The sequence below is a fragment of the Athene cunicularia genome (genome assembly GCF_003259725.1).
Source record: "Athene cunicularia isolate RWA chromosome 8 unlocalized genomic scaffold, athCun1 chr8_part1, whole genome shotgun sequence".
NCBI classification, from domain to species: Eukaryota; Metazoa; Chordata; class Aves; order Strigiformes; family Strigidae; genus Athene; species Athene cunicularia.
Window position 1 is genome coordinate 25,129,272 of NW_020799109.1, and position 22,873 is coordinate 25,152,144.

At 35.2% G+C, this 22,873-nt stretch overlaps 1 protein-coding gene across 1 annotated transcript in view; it reads left to right on the plus strand.

Annotated features, from left to right (window-relative positions):
• The window catches only part of DENND1B (DENN domain containing 1B), a 161,858-nt gene that overhangs the window by 89,738 nt on the left and 49,247 nt on the right, over positions 1-22,873 (plus strand). The window contains exons 9-12 of the mRNA XM_026853973.1: positions 675-785; positions 14,578-14,678; positions 20,395-20,440; positions 21,976-22,077. Coding sequence (XP_026709774.1) covers positions 675-785; positions 14,578-14,678; positions 20,395-20,440; positions 21,976-22,077 — 360 coding nt within the window. The remainder of the gene's footprint in view (positions 1-674; positions 786-14,577; positions 14,679-20,394; positions 20,441-21,975; positions 22,078-22,873) is intronic.

Sequence of the window (22,873 nt, forward strand, 5' to 3'; positions counted from 1 at the left end):
TTTTATCTTTTTTCCCCCACTTTTGTGTTGTATGAACTAATAATAAGAGGTGCTGGTGACTTTGCTTTTCATTAAACCCCACAGTGGAGTTCTCATTAGGGGCAAAAAGGGTGTCTGCAGGAAGGACCCAGTACCTGCTACCAGTGCTGCTGGACTTCTGATGTCCTGGCACATACAGCTGAAGCAAAAGCTTGGTGTTTTTCAAAAAGCTGTTCTGCTGTACTTGAAGCAGATTAAAATGTGGTGACTTTGGGAGAGCCTGGCAAAATAACACAGTTTTATTACTGTAGCTATGACAGAACAATTGTTGCAGTGATGGAAGATCTGTTTCTGGGTCAGAAGTAATGGTTACTTTTAATAGCATATGGTGCTATTGATATAATACAAAATTTCTTTTTTTTCAAATTTGAAAAAAAGGGGCAAATCTAAATTCACAAACATAATCAAATTAGCAAAATATTAGTAACTCACACCAAAGTTAGTTTTTTGTTGGCTTTAAGTCCAATGAATTCTTCTTAAAGCATACAAATTTTAATGCAGGGGGATTTCTGTCATAGTTTTGACTTTTTTTTTCCACCTACTAATTGGACAAAAATATTTGTAAAGTAATATATAAAATGTTCCACTTAGCTAATACTGTTGCTATATATTTAACATCTTATTTATTTAAACAGAGAAACCTCACTGAATATTTTGTTGCTGTGGATGTGAACAACATGCTGCAACTTTATGCTAGTATGTTGCATGAGAGACGAATCATTATTACCTCTAGCAAACTAAGCACTGTAAGTACTTCACACATCTCCTTTTAAGTAGAATATATTGAACATTTCACAAAATGACCTGCAGACCTTTGTGGTTTTAGATATGTTCCATGTGTACTTATAAGACAATATCTACATAGTTTTCTGATATATGGTTTAGTCTAGCTCTTGAAGTACAAAAGTCTGATTTATATAAGACCTACTCAGATACATTAAGTCAGGTTAATTATTTTTCTTATCAGGAGATGAGAGTTCTTTAACTCTCCTGAGTTCATTTCTGTGCCTTCTAACCTAAAAAGAATTCTTAAGGGCTATTATAAGATCTTTATTATTCACTTGTGGCTTATTCCATTGGAGCTACTTGAAAGAAATCAAGGGTCCATAATAATAGCTGCTATCCTAACCTGGTAATAGGTAGATTCATCTTTGTTAGAGTGGTTTGGGAGTGCATACTGTAATAGCTCTGATTTGGAGCAGCTCTTCAGACTGATAATAATGTACAAGTCAAAATTGCATTTTCTTTTTAAGGTTTTAGGCTACTGCCCACATTAAAATGTATCTTTTTTCCTGTTATGCCTGCTTAGAATGCTTAATAAAAGAATGTTGTGTTTAATTTTGAAAGTATACCTTAAATATTCAGATGTTGTTTTGTTTTGCTCTTCACAGAATCTTAAGAGTTTTAAAAACATCCTATATTAGTATATAGTGTCCTGCATTAGTACGAGACTGTCACTTTATAACCAACTTTCATCATTTATTTGTTATGCAGAATCTTTAGCCTGTTAAGCAGAGTCATATTTTTTTCAACAGTATTGCATAAACCATTTTATTTAATATGCTTTCTGTGGTGGAAAATCAGCTTTATGTTCCTGAAAACTAATTGCACTACCAAATAAATGAACATTTATTTTCAACACATAGGTACAAGGTTGGATGTGGTACTAAAAATTAGTATTTTCAAAGACTTGCAGGTGCCAATTTCCAATACGTATGTGTGCATGTAAGGAGTGAGAAGGTTTGGATTATATATAGTGGATAAAACCCCTTCAGATTCTTTTGAGTCAAAAGTAAAGTGAAGATAGAGAAGATTCAGAATTGCCATAAAAGTCTGACAGGTTTTACAATTCTAGATGATAGTAGCAATTATATAACTGCCTTTTTTTTTTTTTTTTGAACACCACAGTGTTGGGTCCCTGAATCTGCAGATCTGCAGTCACTGTTGCAGCTAGGACAATGCACAAAGACAGCACTTTACCAGGGGTAATATATAAACAGAGGCCACACGTACCACTGAAACCGAGAAAAATAAATAGTGAATGTATATAAGTAACCTTCAATATACTCATCTATGATATATTTTTTAACCACTAAAGATTTTACGGAAATTTCCATATTCTATCGCACGTCCGCACCCTAAATGGCTAGGGAAAGAATAGGACGTTACAATACAGGAATAAGACCACACAAATGGGTGAAGAGACTTTGAAGGGAAAGCCCTTTCAAAGAACCTGGCTTAGTAGAAGTTCCCATGACATAGCAAAACTGTGAAATTAAAATTTAGTTTTATTTTTCAGTTTGCCAGTGTGGGACCCAGCTTGCTCTGTGAGTGTGTGTGTGTGTGTGTATATATACACACACACACACACACACACACATATATATATATATATATATATATATATATATATAAACCCAAACCACCGAAAAAACAGCACCATAAAAAAACCTCAACTCCAATGATGCCTCAGTCAAACCTCTTTTACTGCTCTAGTAGAGAGGAGATAGGAATCATGATGGCAGCTCTGTGCATGTGGAAGATTCATTCTGCAGGTGGCCACATGTCCATCTGCTTAACACAATTTAGAATTGTACTCTCAGACTACATTTGGATCTCTTAAGACTTGCTTTTGTTAGGCTGAACATCTCAACTGATCTCTGTTGCTGTATGACAAGAGAAGAGGAGATACCAGAGTCACACTGTGCTGACCTAGACCAACTTATTTCTATGTTCAGATACCAAGCTCTCTGGAAGTCATTATGGAACAACAGCTATAACATGCTGGTTGTGAGAAGCTTTAACTTTGTTCAGAATTCAGCTTTTTATTACAAACCTTTTAATGAAATAATAGTCTTCTTGATGGTGTCCTCGCTTGAAAATAATTTGTATTACTCCTGGACAAATATAGATAGCAATAGCAGACATTTATAGTGGCATTTGGACATCCTGAAGAATGTCCCCAGTCTGTGAATGTAAACAGTAAATTGCAGGTCAAGTCCAAAAAGAGATAGTGCATCAATTTCACTTTTTTTTTGTGGTTATTTTTTCAGTTTACTAGCATTACTTAAGTCATAGCTAAATGAAATTACTGTCACATCATCTTGGATCCACTTTTGATGTAAGACTGGTTAATTTGCACTTGCACTAGTGAGTTTTGATAAAACAGAAATACAACTGGCTTATCAGGAACTTCAGTGAGAACTGCTACGTGCAGATTTTGTTCATAAACAGAACAGGACTGATGCAAGGCTTGCTTCTTTACAGAGCAATATACTTTAAAAAGTAAATTAAATGCTTCTCAGTATCTTCTGTAAGAACTGTCAAGAATGCTTAAATGTGGTTTTGGCATAAGATCTTTAAAATGTTGGATTGCTTAATATAATACCAATAAGAAAATGGAGTGTATTTGGACCTTAAGATTTGCTGGCTTTGTGGTGTTTTACTATTGTGTACAAAACCACAGCAGATTGGTACTTTGTGTTGTAAAGGTCATGTTTTAATATTACTAAATAACAGCTTGATACTTGAAAAGATTATTTGTTCAAAAATAGTTCTATCAAGTACAACTTACTGTTAAGGGAGTTGTGCCTTATCTTTGGGGTTAACTGAATATCAAGTGTTTATGTCAGTTCATGAAGACTGGGTTGTGATGTCACCTTCAAGTTATCAGCTCTGTTTCGGTTCACTATCTCAGGGCAGTGACTGATAACAAAAGGCATAATTCAAGGCCTTGCTCAACTTTCTCCTTGCCCTTCTTGTGAGGGGCCAGGAATGGAAAACTACATTTAACTTATGTACAGGAATTCTTTGTCTGGCATTTCTGCCCTTTAAAAATTTCATGCTTTCATTATACTCAAGTAAAGGAAAAGGGGAAAAATGATGCTGTATTTAAAAAGGTTTATTTGGAGGAAAAAAGAACAGAGAAAAGAAGGTTGCCTATTTTAAGCTGTTAAGTAGAGGGTTTTTTTAATTTAAAAAAAGAAAAAGATAAGTACCATTTTATCCTGAGGGTGTGTTTCAATTGTCAGCTTAAATTTTATTACAGCCAATCAGGCTTTGTTTTATATGCATCCTCTGATTTTTGCAATTGTTACGTATTCTTGCATCTTTCTTTAAACTGATTTTCTGTGGTTTTACCCCCTTTAAAAACTCCTTTGGGGGAGATCTTTGTCTACTTGCCCTACCAATTACTACCAAGATATAAGTGGAAACTTCCACCACTCTTTTCTGTTGTAGTTTCTGGGTCATTATTTGCCCTAACTGTTGATTCTTTTATTAGCTTGACTTTCCAACCACTTTAATAATGTGATTATCACCAACCTCACAGCTTGCTTCAGGCTTAGTGTTAGAGAGAGATGGATTCAGCTAGCCTGAGGATTATGCTCTGTAAGATCTGTTTATAGCAAAAATTACCATTTCTGGCTTTTGAACAGTAAACTATGAAAGAGAAACAAATTATATGGCTTTGGATTAAATGAAAGGATGAATGAAACAAAGGAATTGATCTGTTCACAGAGGTGGTTGTTAGTTGTTTCACTTTAGCTGTAAAAGGAAGACCTTTCCTAAATGTCACGCTGTATGTTCTTGCACAGCACCGTTTTCTCACATGTCACTGCATCTGCACGTATTCTTATTAGTTGCATGGAGCTGTATGAGTTTCAGTACAAATAATTTTTTAATTCAATCTTTCTATAAATTATTTAAGTGCTGGGGATGGCTTTTTCAGGAAGGCTGAACTACAGCATTGATTTTATGCATGCTGGAGGCAGGCCCTAGATGTTTTGGCCCCAAGTGCACCTGCTGTGGTAGTCTACCAGAACATCATACCACACTCATGTATTCAAAGCAAAGGAATAAATCATGATTTTACAACAGTGCATCAGTTGACTTATTGCTGTTTTGTGACCGGAGGTAGGAAGGATTGCTGTTTAAAGCCATGTCATCGGTTCTCAAGTCACTCAAGCATGAAAGCTTGTCATATGCCTCTGTAATTGTACCTCACCAGTCTTTCCCTAACTAGTCAGCTGGGGCTGTGCGTTTTGTCTCAAACACCCGGCTGGCCAGTGTCTGACAGGAGCTTTCTCATCATCCTGTCAGTAATATGCTAACTAGAGTGTATCTTCTGCGGCCTACACTGGCAGGTGGAAAGGATGCTACAGTTTAAATCAAATGTCTAAATGTTATCTCCATTTTGACCAGTATTTGTTTCAGGTAATACAAGTCTGATGTGTCTGAGAGCATGGTGGTTACAAAGTTCTGCTTTGCGCTCGCTGTAGGTTTCTTTGGTGTATAAAACAAATGTATATGTCAATAAAAGGTACAGATTTTATTTTTATTTTCTCTGGTGAAGGAGCACTGAACATAAATTTACACACAAACATACATTTGTGGAGTCACTTTTACTGTTGCTTATATGCAAAGAGAGCTTTCTGCATTTGCCTCAGTTGTCATAGTGAGTTGTTCTGAGTGGTGGCTTCATGTTCCTTGCCTTGTTAGTCTTGTTCAGGTATGGTCACACTATCCATGGTCACTGAGGCGCTGGGAAGACATGGAGGCTCCTTGGAGAATGTAATACCAGCCACTAGAGAAAGCATAACACTTACTCTAAACATTGTCTTTGTGAATCACTTTGCTCATTCTGCATGCAACTCTAAATCTGAAATTCTTGAGTTTATTCCAAAATCCATATGTCCCAAGGCAGTAATATCATCGACTGAATCAGAAAACAACTATGCAGTTGTCTGTTTCTCTCACTTCACTTAAATCGCTTCTGCAGTTTACATGTTACAAATTCATGGATATGGTTTAAAAAACTGCCAAGCAGTGCTTTGTGACTAGGCTAGTCACTGGCATGTGATTTTGAAGCACAATGTATGTTAACGTGGAGCCTGGAAAGACAGAAATCTTCTCTTATGTATTTTTATGTTTCTGAGTTCAAAACTGGCTATTTATGGAACTGCTTTTCTGGTGCAAACTAACGATCCAAGACAGAAGAACAACTGGCTCCATACAGGCCTTCGATGTTGGAGAAAATAGTGGCATTGAGAGTTGTCATTCAGTTTAGTGATGTCCTCACGTTGCCTTATGGTAGGACGATGCTTCCGTTTCCAGTAAAACAAACTATAACATCTAATTTATTTTAATTGTGAACTTCAGTGCAATCACAATTGTATCTAAAAATTTATGGATGAAGTGTATGGCAGATCTGTTGTAAATAATACTGTTCAAATAATGCAAAAAATTATCAATTTAAAATTTAATTCATATCTCAAAATCCTGTGACATCGTACATAGTGGGCAGAAGTGTGCAAGGGCTAAATTTAGTTCTTGGAAAACAAGAAATGGATGGGAATTTATGATTAACTTGCAAGGCAGAACAGATATTCTGCTGCTACTCACTGACCTCCCAGAAGCATAATTAGAATTAATTTTGGAATATTATGTCAATTAGACCATTAGGTCTGGGAGTAGATAAGGAGTGGTGTTCAATATATAGTTCAGGTGTAAGCGGTCTAAGATAAACTGGGCAAAGGTTCGTGTTGTGGATGTAGTTAAGGTCCCAGTGGGACACCTGTAGGGAGGGTGCTTCTAGCAAAGAAGCTGAGGGATGTCAATATGGAATGAAAATGTGGTCAGTATATAGTGCTAGAACTGGAAACATCTCCCAGTCTTGAAGTGCCATTACCACAGCATAATATTAGGACAAATAATGGTGAAAGAATTTGTAAAAACAAACTGAAGTGTGTAGTCAGTAAATGATTAAAATTTTCTTTTAATGAGACAGGGGAAAAAAACAATAAAAAGTTTCAGATTGCTATTACCTTCCATCTATATAAAGCATGAAGAACTGTATCACTGGGTTTTATTTAAAAAAAAACAAACAACAAAAAAACCCCCAAAAAACAACATGAAAAAACAAAGAAAAAACCAAACACACTGTAAAAGGAAAGTATGTAGACAGGAAGACAGATCTACAAATTAATTCCAAAATTAAATTTTTCACTTATTAGCACTTTCAGGAAAAAGAGCAAATCCAAGATTAAGATAATCTGGGGAAAACGTTTCTTTTTCCAATTCATATAGTTGTAAATTCAGTAGAAACTGCCAGAACAATATGCTGTGTAGAGCCAGTGCAGGCACTGCTGTGATCATATGCAATCTTTGAGTATTGAATCCTTTGTGGTTGGGCTGTATGAAAACTGAAAGTGAAAGAGTCTGTATTCTGTTGATGAGAACTGCCTCACCCGCTAAAAAAAGCACCACGGAAGTAATTGGTGGTTTGTGTGAGTACAATTTACTGATGGGGGTGTGTGTAACACCAGCCCTCTGTTCTGGTGTGCCATTATGGCAAGATTTCCCCTTTTTCCACAGTCGCTGCTGCTTTATCACTCTTTTGTTCCAAAATTCACCGGTGACAAGGTGAACTATAACATAGTCAGTGGTTATCTCTACTCTTGCTTGCAGTAAATAAGTTGTCTGTCAGCTATTCACGAGGAAGCTGTTCCCTGCTGCTTCTTAATTAGCGTATGGCAGAACAACATACCATGGAGTTACTCTGGGGGAGGAAATGTTAATAAAAATTATTTTCCTGGAAACTCTACTTTCAGAAGTGAGAAACATTTGCAGAACTCCCTTCTTTTATGGAAGGGTCACTCTTCCTCCGTGGAGACAGGTCATAAATAAAGGAGGGAGGAAAGGGAGAGTCAGGAGATGGTCAGGAAAAGGGACAAAATGTTTGTGGTGTTCTGTGTTTTTGTGAGAGAGAAAGAGATAAAGAAGTTAGGAAAAAAAATAATGTAAAAACAAGAGTAAACAAATTGTCAGGAATGTAGAGATGAAGAAATATGAGGAAATTGAAATTATTGAACAGTTGATAAAATTAACATAATTATTATAGGATAAACTAATATCAGAAGAGACCTGTTAGTTAACCTAATCTGTTATGTGTTAAGAGATAAAAGCTGACAACTAACTTGCAGAAGTTTCATTTTCTACCTGTGAAAAATACTAAAAACATTTGTGGGATGAAGAAATGAGTAATTGTATCAAGTTATGTGGCTTTTTATATTCCACCCACACCTATTTTGTTATATAGATGCCTCTGATTATCTATAAAAGTGCTCATAGGTCCTTAGTATAGGCACAGTATGCCAATGGTATTCCTTGCTGAGCACTCACCTGTCTACTACCACTTCAATTTTATTTTCTGCTCAGCTTCCATTATTGGGAAACATATCACTCCTGGAGCCATAGTCAAGGAGCAAACTGTGTCTTCAGTCTTTTCTTTTCTCTTCCAAACTAATGCACAAGAATGATGCCATAATGCTGCTTTGTGAATCAAGAATTGCAAGAAAAGAATGAAATTGATTGTATATGAAGTGCTGTCAAATTCATGAGTAACACTCTTCTCTTCCCTTTCCTTATCCTAGAAATAATGATAACAGGAAGTGAATACTCAAAGAAAAAAATCAGCTGCAACCCAGGAGACAATAAGTTTTTTTTTTATATTGGTGTTTGCTTTTTTGCATTTAATTTTCACAATGCAAAAGTTAAAATTTTTATCTGTGGACAGGAGATACATTTCTCTTCCCCTCTCTTTCTCTCTTTCCCTTCTGTGAGGGAGGAGGGCTTCGGGTCTCATTTTGCCAACAGGAGGAAAATGCATTATGGCTCATTTAAGAGCCTCCCGCTTTTTCTTCCTAAAGATTATGGGGATGGCAGATGGGAAACAATTAGCCAGGAGCTAAATTAAAGAAATGCTTAAGAATTGGCTTTGGATATTGTGGCTTGGATGGTATATTCTGTTCTCTCTTGTTGCTAATTTTTTTTTCAGTGACTTCTAACTTCTCACCAATGACAGCAGAATGGACTATTTATGATTTATTTGGACTGTTTATTTTTTAGATCTGGGAAGGGGTTTATGCTCTGTAGTAAATTGGTGAAAGCAAGGTTTCCTTCCCACTTTTACTCCCCCACAGTCTTCCCCCACCCATTCAAGAAATGGATGGGAAGAAAGGTCTTAGAAATCGTTAAGTATTTGTTATGGGATGGGGCCTGGTCTCATTCCCGATCAAACAAGATTTAGGTATGGAAGTCCCTCTAACAAAGCTGCTAATCTTAGGAGTTGTAATAATGTAGAGGAGACTCTTCATTTCACCTGTACAACTGTTGCCCTTTCAGGAAGCAGATGGTGTTTTCTCAGCAATTCTCATGAACTGAAAGTATTGGGGCAACAGCAACAAGAGTTGGTCCAGGTTGATAGTAGCTACTGGAATTGTGGTAAAACAGTGACCCGTCCCCTAAAATGTATTGCTATAGGTATTAATAAGTAGATGAGATAACGAAACAGAATCTTTGGCATCTTTCAACATATGTGTGGTCAAGGCAGTGGGAGGGAAGCAGTTCTTTGGCCCAATGGGACTGTGAGGAAGGAGGGAGAGAGCGCACCAGTACCCATTTCTGGACATGGTGTTGACAGAGATTGGCAGTGTTTGAGGGTTTTCAGGAAATAGTTTTATCACAGTAGATGCTTATAGTAGATTTTGAAGGGTTGTACAATATCACAGGTTAATTTTACTTTTAACATTTTATCTAACTTCTGTTGCTGTTTTTGGCTTTCTGACAAGATTCTGCTAATCAGTTTCTGTCTTTCTAGTTTGTGCATTGCGGTGTGTGCAAATCTTGCCACCTATGCTCTGCCTCTCTTTTTACCTTTGGTTATAGAAAAGGCTTTGAATAAAATAATTTATATACATAGAAAGTAAGGTAAGTTTTGTGCAGAATACAGAATAATTATTTTCATGTGACTCTGAAATTATGCAAATAATAGGTACAAATAAGAATATGTGAGTCTGCAGAAAAATCTTTCAGCTGAAGTAGTATGACTCTAGATGTCACAACATTTTAGCAAAAAATAAAAGTAGGAAAAAAAAAAAGGGTGGGACAGTTCCTTTGAAATCCAAATTAGAAATGTTCATTGACAGAAGTGAGCATTGGGGTAGCAGATACACACACCAGAATTACTGCATCCACGTGAGGGGTAGGGAGAAGCTGCACTTGAGGTTCCCAGGAGCAGGTAAACCCGCTTTGATCGTCTTGAACTAAAACTTTTCCTGACTGTTCCTGTTCAGCAGTGCATAGATTTTGAACAACAGTCTTCCCAAGTGGCTACTTATTGCCATAAGGTGGAAAGTAACTCACAATTCTCTAGAATTTGTGCATTATTTCAGTCCTGCATGGATTTGGTAGTAATCAATTTACTGCCACCCAGTAATGAATTTTGCTAGCAAACTTTGTGAATAGTCTCCCACTATTTAGAGAGACTGTATTATCTCCAGGAACATAGTTCCAGCATTTTTTTTTTTCAGGAGACCACATCACAAGATAAAATTACTGTACCAGAATCACTACAAAACTCTGGAGAAAACACCACATTATTTCCTTGCAGAGTGATGAAAGCTTATATGGTGATGCTGACTGCAGTGTCTTATCAGAAGAGATCAGAAACAGACTGAAACTTTCAGTTGTACTCAATAATGTTAGTAAATTCATTACTGATAGAATGGGACAGGAAATTCTTTTCATGTCCAATGCAATTGCTAGGGATTTCAAATTAAATTTGTCTATTTATTAGAGAGTTGAACATTGAAATTTTTTGTTAAAAGTTGTTTTTTAACTAGTTCAAGTCAATTGACTCATCTTTATGTAATTTAAAACCACATGATTTAAATCAATTTTAAAACTATAATGAGGTTTATTTTTGAAATAAAAGGTGCTTAAACTAGAAGACATTATTTGAAATGGAGGAAAACAGTCTAAAAAAAAATCAAAATTGTTGAAAGCAGAAATATTAAGAGTTCTATTCAGTATTGACAAATGGGTTTCAGCAGAGAAAAACTTTACTTAAAAACTGCCTACCCATTTTGTTATGGATAGAAACACAACTGTAGTATGTCTTTTCCAGTGCAGTGAACTACAGGAGGATGTCTCAACATCACTTGTTGCCTCCAAACTTGTAATAAATGATCAGATTTGCAGTAACTAAGTTCTTTATCACTGTTCTGCTATAATTTAGAATTTTTTAGCAAACTGCATAGATGAGCAGTGAAAGATGTGTGTGTATGCATAAGTATACCTTATATATACAAGCTTGTCTGTAAAGGGGCTCATAGTTCACAGTTGATGTAATCTCCAGTTGTCGCTGGCAAAATAGGTGAGGCTGTGCAGAACCTTGAAGATGACTTCAAGATAATTTAGGATAACGACTGCCTGTTCTGAAAAAAGATTTTTCTGATCTATGACATTTCTCTTTTTTTTTTTTTTGTTTAAATGTGGATCTCGATAATTCTTTTGGACAGGCTCCATAAAATTTTTTTTCATAAATAGTGTAAGGAATTGTTTTCTCTCCAAAGATCTCTCCACTTGGTCAATCAACAGATGCTCATTTCTGCACCTAGGACCTTATGCTGCACTCTCTGCTTTACTGTCTTCTCCTTCAGTGTTCAGCAGGGTGCCTGCTGGAGCTCTTACTGGCTCTGCTCCCAAGCACAGATGCTATCATACACCCCCCAAATCCAGTGTTGCCTTTATAGACCTCTGAGTTCTGATGTGAGCAGTTGGGCTCTACCTGGTCCTGGAATGATTTTCAGATCTCTTGAACTGTCTCGTTACTTAAGACATGCAGCATTATTTCAAGATATGCAGTAGTCCCCATTCGATTTAGAAGAGTGAGTATGTCAGTTAAAGAGGTAAGTTATTTCAATAGCTTATGCATTTGAGAAATGCAGTCACCATTGAAACAGTAAAAAAGGCAAAAAGAGACTTTGCCATAAAGTGTGCAATTTTTAATATGAAATCCATAATTATCAGTATTTGCTTAAAGGCAGAGTTGGCACAGTATTGAAATGTCACACAGTTTGAAGAGCAGCAGAGTCCCATAGCTGCTTGTATTGCAGGCTGTATAGAACAAGAAACTATAAAACATATTCATACCATACTAAAATGTTTGGAAACCTACTGCAGCAACATAGATGGAAATGTTTAAAAATGTTACTAAATAGAAAAGCTAGGAACAGTACAGCAAAACTCTCATTTGTGACTAATCAAATCTTCACCTTTCCTGCTAGAAATGCTAAAATTTAGTAGGTTTTTTTAAATCAAAAATGTTAAATAGATGCCTGTCTGAGTGCCACACCAAAATCTAGATTGTAAAACAAGAGAGTTAATAAACTTCAGATGTTTTTAAGCTGTTCTCCACTTCTGTTAAAGTGGGAACTAAAATATAACATAGACATAAGCATAAGATAGGAAAATATTTCTTCATGCAAATAGTATAGTCATCTTAATTCATAATTTAAGAACGCCTTTTAGGAGGAGGAGATGACTGTATACATGGGGGGTTATCCTGTATAACTAACTGTATGCTCAGCTTTATTTCAGTCTGTGGTTGAAATATATGAAATGCTAATTTTTATATAGGTAGTTGCAGTTTGAAATTTATATACTATGTACAATAGTATGTGGGCATACTAATTAGTAATTCCATATCCCTTTTGAGTAAAAGAGCAAAAAAACATGATACTGAGCTTGGCTGCGCTATCAGTGTAAGTTAAACTGTACAGAGACATAATATGGAAGTAAAACTCATAAATCCCATTGTGTAGAAGAGGGATAAGTTACTCATTTATTTCTCCCAAAATCAATTCATTCTGAGTAACAACACAGTGACTATTAAAATAGCCATTATTATAAACCTAAAATGAGAGTAATTGTAGTGGTCTGATGTAAAACTAAGAAATGAGATGTTAATCTGAAACGAAGAGTTTAAATATGGAATTATGATATACTTGGCTTTCTGTAGTGTAGCTGTCAGGCTTGGGCAGTTCGCTGGTCAATAGTGACATTCTGTGTGTCAGTGAACAGAGTCTCCTGATACCTTAACCTGCAGTTCACACATTACTGAAGCTCCAACTGTCGAACATTCAAGTCCCTTGGTACTACTACAGCTTCCAGACTCTCCTGACTGGCTCATGTTTCATTCTTTGGCAATTTGCCCTAATGATATCCCTCAGGAGCTTTCAGACCCTCTTCTTTTCCATATTTAATCGTGTTATATTAATCTGAGTGCTGAGCAAACTATACTGCGCAAATTGTAATTGTCTGTGATTTCTGCTGCAATGGTCTTATAATTACTTTTTTTCATTTTTAGTGTAAAAATATGTGTGCAAAATTGGAGCATAATTTGTATTTACAAGTCTAAATGTCCAAGACAGCCAGGGTGTGAAAGCTTTAACTGCTTATCTGCTCCACAAAGAGGGTTTTTTTCCCAGTAAAATCCATAATATTTTAGCACTTGCTGTATGGACAGGATTTACATCTTATTTTTAGCTTTTCATTTTGTTACTGTAAAAGTACATGTCTAATAAACAGTGGTATTATCAAGTTAACTTCAGATAGTAATTTTGTTGTGATATAAAACATTACAACAGTCTTGTCTTTTTCCATAAGCTTGGTGTCTTCTATATGGAACTTTCCTTTTTATTTTATTTTTTTTTATTTTTAGTGAGGTTTGTAGAGTTTTAATGTGTTGGATATAGGATATGTTATTTTGAACACAGTCTTGATGTTTTCTCATTCTGTTGTAACGCTGTGGCTGCATAATAAACGGAATAAATTTGAGTGACTCCCTGACAGCAAAGTGGTATTTGATAGATCAAATTTGAATTCTTTATGTATTGCAGATTATTTTGTTCACTTGAGTGGTGAACTCAGCTACATTTCTAATCAATTCCATAGGTTATTTTTTGGGGTGGAGGGTGGGTGAATTTTTTTGTGGTGTTTTTTTTGTTTGTTTGCTTGTTTGTTTTTAAAAAACAGGGATGCCCATTTTGAATGCTAAGCAAATGATAACACCTCTTTTCTTGGTCAAGGAGGCCTTCATTTTCTGGTGATTCTAGTGCCGCACTTACTGGTGTCTGCTTTGTGAAGGGAGTTTTGGAAAATTGTAATAAAGTTGCTTTGCTATCACGAGGAGTATTGACTCTAGATTTTTTTTAAAGGTAGTTTGGAAATCAAGGTAGTGACAGAAACAGGAGTTGATCCTGCTCCTGAGTTTAGGGCTCTTCATGTGCTGCATGAAGTCAGCTTCATGCAGATTCAGATCAATTCTAGTTGTTTCAAATCGCAGAAATGTGGACCAAAAAACTCCCCTGAGTCTTTCCCATTGAGTTCTGTGTGTTCATAGCAGTACCTGCATTTGACCATGGTAAACATCAAGTAATGCATGTTTATTTTCCTTTTTTCAAGGAAATAGCTGAGCAGGGCTAACTTTTAATTGACTTGTTAGCCTGACTACTTGTAAATGTTGTATACGTATATCAAAGTTAGATGTATTTAAGCAATTAAAAGCAGTTTTAAAAGAGCTATAACAGATGATCTGGGGAAGTTAAGATTTTTGCATGTCTAAAAGCTAATTTAAGATTTTTTTTCTTTTTACTCATATTTTTTGTTGCCAATTCTGTGTATTTTTATTTTTAGTTAACTGCTTGTGTTCATGCGTCAGCTGCATTGTTATATCCAATGTATTGGCAACACATTTACATCCCAGTGCTTCCTCCACATCTTCTGGACTACTGCTGGTAAGACAGCTAACCTGTTATACCCGTTTCTGAGATTCTTACCTGTCTTGTAATTCTGAGTGACTGATGAAAACACTAGCTACTTACGTGCCTTAATAGACAGGGTCCAGTTTATGAAAGTGCTTGATGACTTGAATAATTTCAGCATGCCTTTACACGGTGTTTGAATTGGTACCTTGAATTACAGTGCTGATTACTATCGGTGCAGCATTTAGAATCATGTTTGTAACTGTTCCTGCTTTATTGTTAGAGAACGCATTCGATAATTTAAATATGACTATGTTACTTTTTTTTTTTTTTTTTTAATTTGGCATTTATTTTAATGAGATAAATGATGCTGATGGAAACATTCAGGGAAAAAAACTCATCAGGTTTTCCAAAATCAAACATTAGTAGGCATCAGTGTTTCACTTAGGTATATACAGTGATTTAATACTTGTGGTTTAGACTCAGACAGGCTCAGGATCCTATCCAACACCTTCCTGAAAGAGCTTAAATTCTCCTTTTGGTACTTCCAAAATTTTCATTATAAGAATTCTGCCTCTCCTGATGTGTTTCTGTTCACATGACCGACTTTGTGGTTGGCAAATTTTTAAGTTGAACAAAAAAGAATCACTTTTTGAGTCACTTCTGATCCTTCAAGGGATGATGTTTTCACATGCCTGTGTTTCAAGATTTCAGACTAAGACAAGATCTGCTTTCTTTTATTTGTAGTAGTGCCAGAGATACCAAATGAGAGTTTCCATTAAAGCACCTAAACCAGGAGTATCCATCCCTGGAGACTTCACTTTAACTAGACCCTATGGATCTGTGGTGGAAAAATGAACTATTTAAAGCCATTTTAGAGATTAGGAATTATTATTATATATGAAAACAGAGTCCAAATCAGATGCCTACCAACTAAGCCTGTGTTTATGTTATTACTGATTTTCTTCACAGAAATAAATTATGCTTGTATGTTTGCTGGGCTTTGTGGTTTTGGTTTTTTTTTCTGGTACCTATAAATATTGATGTACCATTGTACTCCGCCCAGTCTATTGAACTTGTTGTTTTCAAAGAAATTCTTATTATGTTTCCTTAAGTCTCTCTGACAGTTTTTCCTCAAGTTTATAATATTTGCCCATGGTATATCTTTTTTTTGCAGTAGTTCCTATAATTCATATGAATATTATGGATTGTTTTTAAAAAGAAGTAAAATATTATTCTCCCACTCCTTTCTTTACTTTCAACTATAGCTAAGCCTTTCATCTTTAATGATAGTTTTCTTTTGAAAAAACTCTGTCCTAATTGTTTTTTCTTATGGCTTTGATAAAATGCACCAAAATGGGGGTAGAGCTTGGATGTATATGTTTAGTTTTTGTATTACTTGAGCTTATTGCCAGAAGCTTTGTAATTTCTTCAGTATCATCCATAAATGGCGTTCTCAGAAGGTAGATCAACACCTTTATTCAAGCTGTACCCTGCAGAGTGCATCCTGAATACTAGAAGATTTTTTTATTTTGCCTCCTAAGCACAGATAATGTTTCCAGAAATAATAATGTTAGATGCTGTACACAGCTTCTTGTGATGATGATAATAGTTGAGATTCTAGGTCATTATGGCATGACCTGAGATTTTTTTTTACTCATTAAAAAGAAGCATGGAGTTTCTTAAACTTGTAAAACTCATTTGTATCCCTTTTTCTTTTTCACAGTAGTACAATAGAGTGGGGGAAAAAAAAAAAGTTTCCCCTTTCTTAGAGATGTTCAGATGGAAACAAAGTTCATGAAAAGAAATGCACAATTGATGAATTTACCACAGTAACTATAATTCAGACCTTTTAACTGAGATTTTTGTGCATTTACATTTCTCTGATCATATATGTTTTGAAATATTCTTCTGAGAGACAGGTTGGAATAGTGTAATAAAACCACATATCATACTTCACTTTCCTCGTGTTTAGGAGTATTAAGAATAAATAAATGTTTTCCTCATAGGTAGATATTATAATCAAGTTAAAAAACATTGATGAAGTCATAAGGTCAAATTTTATGCTAGGCCAGACCTAGTGTGCAGTCCAAGGGAATCATGTCAATTTAAAACTAATAAAATAATTTTCTAACTATTTTTTTATTTTCATTTTTTATGTCATTTTGATAGAGTTAAGGTATTCTTATAAAAGTGCCTTTTTTCCTTTTACCTTAACAAGTATTTTCATACCATGAGAATACATTGTCATTGCTTTACTTTGACTTTGTTGGGATGTCTTCCATGAACTCCCATTTTTGCAGTGTTGTTCTGAAACAGTATTCAATTAAAGGAAGTAGGGGTTTATCAGTTTGATTCTTTTGTTTGTGCCAAGGAAGTAAGGCCATTTTTAAACACAGAAAATACATTTAAATCTACTAGTTTAAATATAGGCCCTGATCCTGAAACGTTTTTTTGCATGTTAATCATCCAAGATATTTTGAGAGAAATCCAGAATTATTTTTTTTTAATGAGTTGGACTATATATCTTCCAAATTTCATAAAGATAAATTATATAATTCTGTGGGGGTTAGAATTTGATAAATTACATAAACTGTCTAGCTGGTACATTTTGTTAGCATGAAAAAGGAAAAATGTATCTTACAATAAAACAGATCTATATTAAAAAATTATTTAAGTTCTTCCACTTGCCTTTTTAATCAAGAAGCCTCTCAGGTTCTATCAGGCAACCTGATATACAGACTGGGTTTTAGACATAATGTAACAGATGTTCTTAAAGTAGTCCAAACCCACTGGTACTGAGCATCACTGTGGACTGTAATGCCATCAGGACTAGCCAGTTATGACTACTTGGAAAGTTCACTGTATGAACATGCTGTGTATTTATTTACTTTGGGATGGGTTTTTTCCCCCCTCACATAGCTATTCTCAGCCTTAAATTCTGTTGTGAGAACTCCAATGTGAGAATTGGAACAACCATCCAAAAAGAGATAATAGATTTATTTTTCTAAAAGAAAGCAAAATATTAGGCAGTGAAAGTAATTTTCATTTTCACTCTAGATGAAGAAAACACAAGTGTTACTAAAACCCTGAATTTTCTGCATATTTTTTAAGAATTGATTTTTCTTCTGCATTTAAGTAAACAAAAGGATACTGTTGCACTCAACCCAGTAGGTATCTGGCTTTCAAGAAAGCTTTTACAAAAATCAAGTTTGAGCATTGATGCAGTAATTGTGTTTGAAGAAAATTAATTTTTGTAAAGGAAAAAGCTAATTTAATCACATTCTGTGTTTTTTCTTGGCAAACTAAGTCACTGATATAAGAATGTTTGACAGTTTTGTCTGTGGATGATAAAGCATCTGTTCTACTGATGCTCTGTTAAGAATACAGTGCAATTAGAAAATTCAAGTTACAGTTGCAACATGTCTTTTTATGAGATTTGGTCTCTTCTGAATTGAGATATACACACACCTGTTTTCATGAGAACGGGACAACGATTTTCCAATTAACTCATATGTTTTGCATAACAGTAATTATTTTAGGTCATGATGCTGTAGATTAATAAAATTTTTGGTAATAACATGCATAAAGAAGAGAAAAACTATATAGCAGCTCCCAGTAGTATCATAGTAAGCAATTTCATGTACATATTACAAACCACTGCTGTTAAGACTTCAGAATCCAGCAGTAATAAAATTCATTCTTTGCTAAAAATGCTCAAATTGACTTTCCATACTTGCAATTTTTATTTAATGAATTTTCAAGATGTTTATCTAATTAGTTTGTGCCTTTAGTCTGTTAACTTCTCAAAATTGAAATGATGTAGCTGTTGCTTTGTTCCATAGAAAAGAGCTACATGCTACCCTTTTTAATGACAGATTTATTAATGGAGCAAATCATCAGCTATTTTAAGTCAGTACAGGCCTGATGAAGCTGCTAGAACAGTGTGGGTGTACAAGAAAACAAGTGTGCATAAAATGCATACATGATATAGTACTCGTTTTCACTGTAGTTTCTCCAGTTCACATTATTTGTAATGCTAAAATACTCTGTGATGAACCTGAGGATCTATTTCACTGCATATTCAACAAAACAATTCTCAGTGACATGTCAGTCATAGCCATTCTCATTGGTTTGGTTAAATATGTTACGCAGTATAAAGCGCTTTTAAAATTACAGAGTGATTTAAAGCTGTCTGCTTCCTCTCAATATAAATGTGCTCTGGAGTGACATCATTTGCAATTCCATGTAATTTGTGTTTAGTCCACAAAGGCGTAGGGCTTTAGTTTCAGTGAAGTTGTGAGGAGGTACTAAAATTTTAAGTATTGGGCTAAGAAAAAGATGTGTGGGGACATAGGGTTCTCCATTTCCCTTTTTGGAAGCCCCGTTACCTACAAACTTTAAGCCATAACAGTTTGCAGTTTCAGCAGACCTTTATTTTGATAGTATAATGATGAAAGCTTGTTTAGGCCTCAGTCAGTCTGTTGTTTGTGTGGTGGGGTTTTTGTGTGTGGGTTTTGTCTTTTTTTTTTAATTATTTATTTTTAATCGATCCTCTCCTGTGGGACATTGTTAATGAGAGCGATTGGCTAATCCATAGTGTGTACAGATCTTTCTAAAACTGACTGCAGTCGCAGGCAGGTGAGAATTGCCACTTTGGCTCCCAGAGCTGGGACCAAATTGATGAGGCCACGTGAACTGATGCAGTGAAGCCTCTCCCTGGGCCTCAGGAAGTCAATCGACAATCAGTCGGGGCCAGTGCCTCAGACCTGTGATCAAATTAATACAATGGGAGAAATTACTGTATGTCAGCTGTCTCTGTAACTTCATATAAGTCATCTTATGTACCATTTATTTTTCAGAGTTTTTATTTAGTGTTTTTTCTCTCTGGTCCCTTAGCATTTCCTACTGAGTTGCTTAAACCAATCTATTGCTCACTTCTCTGGAGTGAATATTTTTAGTAAACTTGCAGTACCCAAAAGTGTGATGATGACTGTTGGATGTTTTTTCCCTTCAGCGCTGGATGCTGAGTATATTCTTGGTCAGATGTTGCCAGAACACATTCATTTGAGGAACTAACAGTAGATTATAGGAAACCATGATAAATTGGCCTGACTAATTCAGTTTCTTCGTTGTGTACTGCAGGAGGTCTCACTCCAGACGCTTTGTGTGGATATTAGTTTCATTTTGAGAATATAGTTCCTTGTCTTATTCATTCTCACTGGAAATGAGAAGTTTACTATCGAGTTAAATAAGATATTATACAGCTTCCAAACACCCACCAAGGAAGGGTTTCAGAAGCACATTCAGAACCATGTTACTCATGTTTGTGTTGCAGTGTGGTAATGTTAAGTAGTAACATATTCTCCAGAACGGTGTTTTAAAACCACTGTAGTTCTAGAGACAGACCACTTTTGGAACATACGCTAGGTTAGCTCTGCCATACAGTATGGTTGGTTATTGAAACTAGGTATGGTAAGCCAGTTAGCAAGCTGTACGTGTCTTCTCACTCATACTTCCAGTTAGCAACAGTGTCCTTTATTCTGTGGTCTTTATTGCAGAGTTAAAAAATAAATAAAAAATCTCCCTTGTCTAGTAAAAATTTCAGTAGCAACTGTGTTCATTTAATACAGGCTTAAGCAGTGAATGTTAACTAGGGACTGTATGTGCTAAGATTTTAATTTTTTTTTTTTCTCCACAAATGTAGTAGTTGGTAATTAAAACATCTTTTCTACTTTTTTTTCTTCAGTGCACCGATGCCTTATCTAATTGGCGTCCACTTAAGCTTAATAGAGGTAAGTTTACTATATGCTTCTGCATACTGATAAGCATGAGGTGTGTGTACCATAAATTATAATTTTAATGGAAATGCTTCAGAAACATTCCCTGTTTTTTTTTTTTTTAGCATACAGAATTACAAAATTTGAGTTTCAGATACTTTACAAAGTAAAAAATATTTATCTGAAATCTTACTTCTGAAGTGGTTTATGGAGACATGTAAACTCTAGATAATGCTTTGTTTCTATACCTATTTAATAGCTTGATAGCTTCTTTCCTGCCTTTTTTAATGGTTCAGTAATAGACTTTCCCAATAATAAGAACAGTTGAAATTTATTTTGGAGTTGTCATCAATCAGAATTCAGCATTATTCTGATTTCCCAGATAACTTACGTTCCTGTCCCTCTGAAAATCTGAGTCTAACTTTCTTCCCATAACATTCATAGCTATTAATTTAGAAATGAGGGTTTTTTTTCCAAAAAACAAAGAGGTAGCCTCTCAGATTTGAACATACAGCAAAACAACAGAATTTACCTGAGTGGTAAGTAACAGATGGATCATAAATAGCTTTGCCTCTTTCCATAACCATTTGATGATAGCATTAAGCCTATGTATGTACTCTGATTATCATGCAGAGTAGATAATTGATTTGGGAACTTTATTTGATTTACACTTCTGCTAAAGCAGTTTCTAAGGATCAATTACCATTTGCTAAGCTGATGAGGTGGGTTCTCCTCCAGTCTGAGCCCCTAGCACTTTTATGTTTCCAAAAAAGAGCCTTCTATCGTGTATACTTCTTAACTCTAGGCATAACCTTCTGTTCTCTTACATCAATTCCTATGACCTGCATACATTGATCGTAATGTCTTGACTACAGTCTTTTTCCTTATTCCAACAGAAAATAATGGAACAGAAAGGCTTGCTGTGAAAAACAAGTCACTCAATTCCTTCTGGAATTATTTCCTGGACCATACTATTATTTATTATTGTAGAACTGTATGGAAAAGAGTTCTATCATTTTTTCTTGAAAGGAACAAATTGTTTAATTCTTAGCTGCTATTCAAGTCCACTGGTGAAAGATTGTTTCATACATTCTTCTATAATACTAGTAGACATCATATGCCTGGGCGTTACATAAATCTGCAAATAGTTAATTAGTATTCTCTGTTTTTAATCTGATCCTATGATTAATATCCTATCTGATTTTCACAAATGGGAGAGAATGAAACATTGTTGTAAGATATGTATAGTTCCAACATATTTAACTGTGTTTTGTGTAATCTATTTCAAGAATTAATTTCTTGAATAGGGTTGTGTTTCAGAGATTATTTTTCTAATAACCTTACTGTTTGATGCAGAGGAAGTGTTTTTACAAACTACTCTGACTCCTGCATCTAATTCACAAATCTAAATCTAAAGCTGAAAATGTTCTCTTTGCCATTATTGTCCTTTGTAAAATTATCATTTGTAATCTAGCACATTATAATAAAAATGTACTTCAGGAAGATGTCATAGTAAAATGCTTTTCCACTGTTTTTTTCCCTCTTAACAGAGAGTGAAAAATAGATCACTGGAGGATGTGGTTTTGCTAAATGTTGACACAAACACTCTAGAAACCCCTTTTAATGACCTGAATAACCTACCTGGTGAAGTGGTGAGTCTTACAGATATTTAATTCTTTCTTTCTTATATAGATGCTTGAAATACTAGTAGCTATTTTTGCCTGGTTTTGCTAACTGATCTAAAATGAATAAAGGGGTAAAAAGCACCAAGTGTAGACCCCTATATTTTAGGTTTTTACCTTTTTGACAGTTGAGATGTTGAATGGAACATCATATTCCTTATTGTAAAAGTAGGATCATAATTATAAAGCTAGCTGCATTCATTAGGCATAGCTGCTTTAAACACAAGAGTCTCTTCATCTCATCTTAATCATTATATTACAAAGTAGGCATTTCTGTCTGCCTAGTGGCATGTCTTGCAAAAGAACGAGAGAGTTTTTGAAGGCAAAAAGAAGAAGGGGGCCAATTATCGGCTTCTGCTTCCCTGCCACCTGCCAGCGCTTTCCTTTTAATTAATGATCTGATGGCACTGGTCAATATAATAAGAAATGCTTGTACAGTTGGGGTCAGAAAATTCAGGCTTTGATCTTCTTCAACTTTCTGAAACATTTATTTGTTTTCTCTAAATTATTTCAGTTTTATTTTAATCTCTTCTATCCTGCTGAGGGCTGCGTGAATGAAAACCTATACTGTTTGTCATTTGCTTTGGCAGAGCAAAGACTGCTTACTTAGAATTCTATTTGTAAATTAAACTGCAAACCCAGTTTGTCATAAAAGACATCTGATCCTTTTGAAATGACGAAAACTGTCTTTTGTCTGTAAAGGATGATAAATTAAGTGCCAGTTCTTTCTGGACTTTGATCTTGCAGAGGGTGTACCCCCCCCCCC